The 9,540-nt window shown below is 39.3% G+C and overlaps 1 protein-coding gene across 24 annotated transcripts in view; it reads right to left on the reverse strand.

Moving 5' to 3' along the window:
• pleca (plectin a) overlaps positions 1–9,138 on the reverse strand; it is a 92,688-nt gene extending 83,550 nt beyond the window's left edge. For 10 of the 24 annotated variants that reach the window (XM_078954774.1, XM_078954771.1, XM_078954775.1 and 7 more), the window contains exons 1-3: positions 7,185–7,555; positions 6,673–6,710; positions 4,750–4,923 (exon numbers count right to left, since the gene is read on the reverse strand). In XM_078954774.1, coding sequence (XP_078810900.1) covers positions 4,750–4,923; positions 6,673–6,710; positions 7,185–7,353 — 381 coding nt within the window. In that variant the 5' untranslated portion in view covers positions 7,354–7,555. Of the gene's footprint in view, positions 1–1,469; positions 1,895–4,749; positions 4,924–6,672; positions 6,711–7,184; positions 7,564–8,901 lie in introns of those variants that run through there. The other 14 variants (XM_078954790.1, XM_078954787.1, XM_078954785.1 and 11 more) reach the window with 8 other exon arrangements.
• Positions 9,139–9,540: the final 402 nt, after the last annotated feature.

Consider the following 9,540-nt stretch of genomic DNA (forward strand, 5'->3'; position numbering starts at 1 on the left):
TGTTGTGAATTTTGCTGCAAAGCCCATCTTTCATTTACTTGGATGAAGCTACAGACAGTACCTGCAGCTCTAAAAAACACACCCTGCTAACTCCACACTCCTGTCCTCAATCTATTGCTATTCAGAATGGGTTTAAAAAGTCTCCAAGCAGAGCACCAGGGTGAACTGCGGTTACCAGGCAACTTTGCCAAACCTTACAGAGCATGCTCCAAAGCAAAATCCCCTTTGTTTTTGAATCTGAAGACTAAATACCTTTAAAAATATAGCTACAACTCAGAAAAACACCTGCATCCCAAAAAAAAAAAATCAAACTGAATGGTTTTTCATACCTTTATTGGCCACTGTTTATGTTCATATTTGCATGAAACTATACAATTTTATTGATTGTAAACACTGTCAAAAAATGGTTTGGTGATTTAGTGGAAAATGATTCCAAATGAACATGAAATCTCATGATATCAAAGAGTAAAACAGCCTTTTAGATGGTCTGTTTTACATGTTTAAATATGTTGCTCAAATAAAATTCCATCCTTCAAAGTAGCAGCGCTCACCTCAATGATGTTTACCAGAGACTTTAGGGTGGCAGTGTGAAGATTAGTGCCCTTTTTGGTTGTTTTAGTTTCAAGTTATGGTCTGTTTTTATGTTTCATTTCTCCCTCAGTTGATGTCCCATCAAGTTTTCTGTTATAATAAATAGTTTTTAAAGTATTCTGTTTTGGTTTGTTATTGGTTTTTTAATCTTGCTATGAGTTGTTTATCTTTTTTACTGTGTTTTAACATATTTGTCATTTTGATATTTTTAAATCAAGTTTTTGAGTATGGATTTGGGTATCCCACACCCCAGTTTTCCTGACAGGTGGATAGGACATAAGCCCAATTGGATACTTTAGACAGTTTGGTTTCCTAAAGTGGCCAACACTACGACTTATACATCAATGCTAAAGAATGAGACATCAACTCAATGAGTAAGAAACCTGTTTTCATGGCTCCTTCTCATGATGCTGCTGTCATCTCAGCTGATAATTTATGCTGGCAATTAAACAATTTGTTCCTTAAGGCTTCAATCATCCAACCCACAAGAAGCAAGTGCCAATTACATAATCTGTAGCAGAAAGGCTAGGTAATTTTTTCAGGGGTGGAAACTCACATATGGATGCACTGTAGTGCAACATAAAATGAAAACAAACACACTTTCTAAGACTTCATATCAAGATGCATTAGAATAAAGACCAGAAGTCCTGTCTAGATGCAGTTTAGTGCGTAAAGTCTGCAGCTCCATGATCTGACAGGTTGGGTGGATTGACCAAAACCTTCATGGAGCTCAAAGCTGTTTCCACGTCCAGTCGGATCAGAGCCGCAGTGGGAAGACCTGATTTCACCGCAAGAATTTGCTGTTTCTTCCACACTCCTGCCACATTACACTAAAAACACGGTTTAAAGCGGCAGGAGCGTGTGCTGCGGGTACTCACGCCGCGGATGCGCAGCAGAAGGTTGTCCAGGATAAAACACCGCAGAGGAAGGCGCCCTCTTCCTCCACCAGTCGCTCAAACTTTGAGCATCGCCCCTTTTTATCTCATCTGCAGCGGCGCCGCGCCTGCGTCCTGCGGGATCCCGGCTGCGGGATGCTGCTCAGCCGCTCAGGCTACCGCGCGTGCCGACCGAAAGATGAGCCGCTGCTGCCCGCGTGCCTCCCTGTCGCAGCACCGCATCTAGCTGAACGCAGAGGACACCGCAGTTCCTCCATGCGGGGTTGAACCCTCACGGCTCACCTTCAAAATGCCCTTTTGACTTTGATGGAGCCCGACTGCACCCACACGAGCCTAAAAACACACGCTGTGATCCCAACACGCAAGAAGAATGTAGAGCTGCGCGTATTTTATTCATTTGGCTTTACGTAAAGCGACGCAAATTCAGAATAGATCATTCAGCAGATTCCTGTAAGAGTTTAAAATCCCACCTGAAATCAGTTTTCATGAATATGAGCTATGAAAACAATACCCGAAATTAAAAATATAATACATTTTAATAACTTCCTCATAAAGGTTTGCGCGCTTTACCATAAACATTCAAATAAGTTGTGATTCTACGAGCAATTCAGATAGCCTTTTATGTCATGGACCCACCTGAATCTTAAAGCACTTAAAACAAATAAGGCAGATCACTGGTTAACGTTAAAAAGCTGCAAAAAAACGACAAAGCCCTGTTTTGTTTTTTCACAGGCAAGACATTTTAATAAAATAAAGACCATTAAAGTAAAATGATCCACTCTGTTTTTCTTCTCCTTGCAGCCAATTTTAGTTAAATTATCTGTTATATAATCACATCACAGTAGATTTTAGCCTGTTTGTCTCACTTTGTTAGGAACCCAAAGGACAGCTAAAGGGGGTGTTCCTGGCCCCCTCATTAGTCCTGAATTGTGCCATTGTACCAGCTTGTTTTGACTTCTTCTGTTGAGAAGGATAGCTCTGCTGTAATGTTACCATGACTACTAATTCTGTAAAAGTGCTGTATCTTAAAAAAAAATACTGTGCATGTAACCAATAGGTGAAGCAACTTGTTTATTTATTTTTTTGTCAGATTATTATTTTTATCTAAAAAAAAACATTTTAAAATGTTATTTCTTACTCCTCAAAATTTGCCCACAGCTTAGTACTTGGCAGAAAAATAAAACGAGTGTTCCTTTCATAATGTCACCAAAGCAAAATTGCAGTCACAGAAACAGAAAAACACCAAGGATGTGCCAAATCTCGAGAATGGCCTCGATTCAAAACTGCCTTTTTCCTTCTAATTTTCAGAAACAAAGGGCTTTGGTTATTCATCATACCTGGTGACGACGATAACCAGCTGGAACATAGGCTTCAAATGAGCCCAAAACAGACCAATAGTTCATGTGACCACATGCTTCACCCTTAAATGGCCTCCTGTTCACTCCCTGCTTATGCAAAGTTTTCTGTTGCAAAAAATAAAATATAATCTGAGACAAAAAATGTTTTTAGAACCTCTGCAGAAGTCTGTGTCTTTGCAACATTAGATCTTCCGTCATTGGATTAACGGGGATCAAATTCAAATTGTTTTTGAAACAAAACCTGTGGATCCTTGATGAATTGTACTTGGGGGCAGTTTCGTGTTCTAGAAGGTTCCAAATCATGTTTCAAAAGACTGTGCATGGTCATGGTCATGGCCATGCGGGTTTGGTGTACTTTCATCAAGGTTTCATGTCAGAGGAAGAGACACATTTAGATTGGGTCTTCTGCTCCAAACTTACCTCAATTTAGCATCTAGACAACTTGAAACTTGAAAGCAAAAATATAACTGACATTTTTATAATGTTGGAAGACAATTCAGGCATCAAGGGGTTTACATCAAAGCATACAGTCACCAAAAATGTCATCTCAAAAATCCTTCACCACAAGACATGATCTCAAAGTCTGTGTGACTTTCCGTCTGAGGAGGAGCACTTTTTGGCATTTTCAATGTTCTTATGCTAACACAACAGACTATTTTCATTCATCTTTGTTGTTTTATGTTGAAACGAGACACTTTATCCGGAGGAGGGGACGTATGCAAATGTTTTCCTTCCACTTTGGTGTTTCTTCTGCAAGTGACAGTTACATGACGTAAGGTGGCAAATGAACTTCTGAGTATGTGAATGAAAAGGAAAATAAAGTAACGACCATCTGCACCCTCTGAGCTCCTTATTTTATGAAACTTTGCTTTACCGACACCACAATCTGAAAAGCCAGCTACACTAACAATAATTTGATTTTGAGTCGCCAAAAAGTTCAGAATTTCTTTGTTTTTGAAACCTATCCGGTAATAGAGCTTCACAATATGCTCCACATCATTCATCTTCAAGCTAGGCTCCAAAAAAAAGGCAACTTTCGTGGTTTTTCCTTGTTAATTTATGACTTCTTTGTTGTAAATGCACAATATTTAAAGTCTTAAATTTACGTCTTTATTCTTGTGATTTAACAGTTATGACCTTTTCTCGTAAATCTATGACTTTAAAGTCATAATTTATATTTTTCTTTTTTTCTTTTTGTAAATTGGCTTTAAAACTCCGTTATGAATTGATACTTTATCTAAATTGATTTAATTTTTTCCGTCAATTATGTCACCAACAAGCAAATGTGTTTATTCATTAATTTGTGTACCTAAAACAATCATTTTAAATACATTTTTTTCCTGGTAAGATGCGGGCTGACCAGATTGAATGAGAATTTTCTTGCATTTTTGCAATACTTAAAATAAATAAATAAATAGCAACAGTTTTACTGTGTCAACAATGGATTTTGCCACAAAATTGCAGGGAAAAACGAATTGTTTCATGTATCCGTTGTGCTATCCTATGTGATCAAGATGACTATTGACGTGTTATTCCTACCATGACAAAAAAGGCGGAAAGATTTCATTTACTCCATGGACATTAAAGAAAAAAGGTTCAGTGCACTGTCTAGTGGGGTCTAGATGACCCCACTCCCAATGTTAAAGTGCGTAGGATAGCACGAGGGCTATGTAACTTAAAAAGGACCATTGCATGAACTTTGAATCATTGCTGAGAAAAAAAGGTACATTTTATTTTAGCTAAACTCTGTTCCTCTACAGGTCTAATTGTTGCTGATTTGCAGACTTGAAAAGCTGATTTTTAGTATGAATATGGTACCTTTGCTTCGTAACAGCACCATTTTTACTTAAAACAAAGAGGTGAAAGTGGTTCTAAATGGCAGGAAGGAAACACTGACTGCTCACCTTCTGTTTTTCCACTGGAGTCACAGTTTCCATCCTGGGTTTGAGATTTTGCTTCTTCTTCCTCTTCCTCACTGCAGGACATTCTGCTGTCTGTTCAGGGACCACTGGCTGCTTCGGCTCAGCTTCAGTAGACGGCACAGCAACTGTTGGCTTCTCTTTCGGTTTTTTCTTTCTCTGAAAACAAAAGGAAATAGTCAATTTTCAATGTAAGTGAACTGATAAAAGTCAGGAGAGCATCCGTTTATATATATGGACATTCAGAAATTTATAAGTAAAAGTTTTGAGAATGATTTTTCCAAGATTTCATCATTCTTTTGAACAAAAAAAGTCTCACCACAGAGTATTCGATGCTGAACTTTAAACATTTTACTCTCCAGCATTAGAAATACTGCAGGCTGGACCAAAGGTGAGGAAAACAGAGGATTTTAGCTGTCACTTCAACAAATTACGTTTTTTTCTTGCAGGTTTAATTCTAGATAGTGGAAAACCACACCAGAACCTCTAACTCAGGTGACAGCATATCATTTTTAAAAGCTAAACCAAAACAGGTTTAAATCTGGAGAATATGTGGGAATGGACTGGAAGACAATCATTAAATGTCACAGTAGATGTACAATTTTTGGAATAAATCATTAACTTTAGTGACGAATTTTGAAGTATCAAGAAGTGAAGTTCAATGAAAGTGTGTCACATTTTTATCATCCAAAATAAATGCAGTCATTATGCAACTTGAGTGGCAGCATAATATCTCATAAACCAGACTTATTTTTAAATGCATCACTTTCCATGCATTGCTGGGTTATCAGGGTCTGACAGTCTGATGCGTTGCATGACAGCAGAAGCTGTGTGCAGCTCTTTTGACCTTTGCTGGCTTCAGCAGACAAAGAGCTCCACTCATGCAGCCCCTTCAGAGAGCCTTTCCACTTCATATCTAACAATGAGTGCTTAGTTTTCCCCAACTGTGTAGCAGCACTCAGATAGAGCAGAACCATAAACCACAATTTGACTTGGATAGAGCTTCAGAGTGATTCAGAGTTATTCAACAGAAATGGCTTGAAAAGAAAGAACATGCAGAACATGAGCGACTAGCAGTATTGGTGTGTTTGTAGTGGTGACAATGCTGTCAGATTAAGAGCTTTTAAACCAGCAGCTCTGTAAATCCTTTGTGCTATTGTTTTTTTTACACACATTTCTTTATAAAAAATTAGATTTTAAAAAAAGAGCTTTTCAGTTTTATGAATAATAATAAGGTTTTTAATTATCACGAGTGCCAAGAAGTTTCCTCAACAGACTTAAGTGATTCATCTGTGTTCTGTACCACGGCTAGTAAAACTCACAGCTCAAAGTTCTTCTCAAGACATTTCAATCACTTTGACCCTAAAACGCCTAAAGCAGATGTGAACTCTGGAGAAGCAAGACAAGACAACTCCTGTCTAAAGTGTCTAAAGACACTATTTTAAAAGAGAGGGTCTTTTTCAATTTTGTTAAAAAATGGTTCCTCCCCTAGTTTAGGGGTCTTTATTATTTTATGTTTGTCGGAAAGTGTGAAAATGCATATTGTGTATGTACAAAAGAAAATCTTTCTAAAAAAAAGGCTCTAAAAATTGTCATTCTCTGCATTCTTTAAGCTACAGCCTTTTCTTAAAAAGATCTTTGCCCATCATCCTGTAAACCTTTCGGTTTTTGTTTTGAAGCCAAATTTAATAACACAGAAGTCTTAAAGTCAGAGTGGCAACATTTGGAGCAATGCCTTTTTGGTGCCATAAACGTTTGTAAAGATGCGGATGCATGAGGCCCTCTGCAGTCCAAGGTGAGTACTGCAGGGACTGTGGAAAGTGACAGTGAAAGAAACAGCCAGTTTGTTTACATTCAGAGGACCCAGAAGCCAAAATACAAACAAGACTGCATCATTTCATCTCGTACCTGATTAGGAGCTTTTGATTTGGAGTCCCCCATCATCACTGTGAGGAGAAAAGACATATTGAGTCATAGATTAAGGAGGATATCATCAAAAAAAGGGCTTCATTTTACAAATGCTTCAATTTGGATTGACAGTGTGACTTTGGCCACCAGTAAAAACAAGATTCAAAGTCTGAATTCACACATGTGCAGCAGCTTCATATGTTGACTTGAACTCAATGCAAATCAACACAGCAAATTCTCGACAATTAACTTTTATAGTAGCTGTGAGCAGAACAGCTCTCTGTATCAACAGTAACCACATAGTGGAGGGAAAGCCAGGAGGAGTTGGGAGTTTTAGGAAAATGTGGTTTCTACCATCTTAAAAAAGAAACCCTGACTATTTGGGAGCAGAATCAGAAGGAAAAAAAGCTTTTCCACTGAAGTTTCAGCAGAACTGAGCCTGACTTCAACTCAAGCAACATGTTTGGCTTCCACTCCCCCTAAAGGGAGGCGGGGGGTGAGGACCCACCTACCTGCCAGATATCGCTCCACGGTGGGTGATGAGTTTTCGTTCCAGCTATAGCAGCAGAAGAACAACAGCCAGACTAGGAATGTGGCAACTACCAGAACCAGGACCCAAATGAGTCGGCCCACAGCTGGGTCTGCGGCGACCCAGGCAGCGAGGAAGTCCATGGTGAGCATTGCCACAGCACAGCCTCAGTCAGGGAGACTTCAGACTGCGGCAGAGCTCAGAGAAGGGATGCAGAGGGATTAGCCTGCGTCCTCCCAGGGCAGCGGGGAGAAGAAGCAGAAGCCAGAGCAACAGCAACCACAGATGGATACCAGCTGTTCCAAAAGGGGCCCGTCTCAGACCTCAGCCCACGTCAGCTCTGTGTGCGTTCAGTGTTGTGTGTATTTCAGTCAGGGGAGGAAAAGTGTGTGTACGTTAAAAAAGTCAGTCTGAAGGTGTGGCTCTGGGCTGCAGCAGGGAGTTCAGCCACCAGCCACTCCCCCAGGAACCTCAGGAGGAACCCTCACTCTCACAAAGTGGGTGTCACGTTGGCTGGTGGGAACTCAGAAATGCACCTGAGGCACATTCACATCCACTGAGTTACCTGCCAGCTAGAACTTGCTTAATGACAGGGGACATCAGCCTGAGAGCAGAGCTTTCAGTGAATGTGCAGGACAAGAAAGAAAGAAGCTGCACCATTAGTTCTGCATTCCAACTAACTGAGTCTGACAAGGACTTTATAATAGCGTCTTCAGTCCTGTCAGTGAAAGAAAAATAAATCTCCAGACCGGTTCCACTGGGTTGTTTTCTTGAGTCAAATATTTGCTGAAAATATGTATGCATGGTGGAGTGGTTCAGATGAAAGGTGTGGTAGAGCTCCCACAAAACAACTTCAGCAGGCAGGTTGACTGTGAAGAAAACCGGTTGTTTTATTGACTGGTTTGGTTTCCTGAACGAGTGAAGAAATCATTCTTGTTGTGATAAAAATGTCTGTCATTCAGTCAATGTTCACTTTGTACCAAAGAAAACCCCAACAAATGAAGGGAATACTGCCATCTAGCGTTCAAAATGGGTAAATTAACACTTTACCAGGATTAATTGTGACATTTCTAACAGCTCTTTTAATAATTATAATAAAATCAGAGATTAGTATTTCACAAAATCTTAAACAAAGTAGTTGTGTATATATAATAAATATCTGATAGAAATTGTGTAAACATTTAAGAGAATCTCGTTTTGCTATCATTTTAGCAGTGACTGAAGCATAGCCTTGTGTATTGAAGACGAGAGATTAGAATAGATAATCAAAAGAAGAAAAATAGAAGTAGGGAGCATATAGAATTTACACTTTTGACTAAATTGACAAAAATTCACAACTGGATATTTCAGCTGATTATTTAAAAAGAAACAATAATGTTGCAGACAGCCGTTTCCTGTGTGGCTTATGGTTTTGCTGGTGGCAAACAGAAGTTTTTTTTTTTTTGCACTAATGAATGAGCTTTTGTAAACAGGAGTGTCCTGATGCTCCTTTTATTTTTAAATAAGGATAGTGCCATGCCATAACAAAAGATAGAACAAATAGTTCAAGAAATCTGATCTGAAAACCAACAAGCTGCCGACCTCTGGGCATCACCCTGTTTATTATCCAGATGAGGTTAAGGGTTGGGCAGCACTTATTTACAAAGGGTATACAGTTACGCAACTAAACAAAAAGAGAACTTCTGCGTCTCTTGCCTTACACAGTTCAGTGCCGGTGACACTTGTGTTGGGTCTGCCTCTTGACTTCTTTCCGCCGTAACCCTTGACAGGATGATTACATATTACAAAATATGGTTGAACTCACATTTTGACCCAAATTCTGGCTTTTATAGGCTGTGGTCTTAAACCTTTGATGGTGAACAGTCCTTTCCATTTAAAATGTTATTTCAAAGAAATTGACAGCTACAAATATTTGCTCTGTTGCTCCTCTTTCTTCTTTTTGCATTTTGCACAGCTGCCTATAATGACTGTCATTGTCCGGCCTCTGCAGAGCTTGATGATGAGCTAAATCAGGTGTGCTTGAGCAGGGTAATGTGGAAAGCATCCAGGTTTTTTGTGCAGAACCATGAGACAATGACTTTTGGAAATGAACTCGGGGTGTGAAGCAAGTTTGAAAGTACACACGTGAGGTTCAAACGACATCAAAATATGGAGTTAATTCAGTCTCAATAATCAGAAATGCACACAACCGGTTTTACAAATGCACACGCTCCGATTCACAAATGTCATTTTATGCAAACGTGAAAAATAAATTCGGAAATACACACCCTGTGTTTCACAAACACACAGATTGTGTTTCACAAATGCACACTAAATGTTTTACAAATGCACAATAAGTG

The sequence above is a fragment of the Oryzias latipes genome, chromosome 11 (genome assembly GCF_053564925.1).
Source record: "Oryzias latipes strain Hd-rR chromosome 11, Olatipes_Hd-rR_3.1".
NCBI lineage: Eukaryota > Metazoa > Chordata > Actinopteri > Beloniformes > Adrianichthyidae > Oryzias > Oryzias latipes.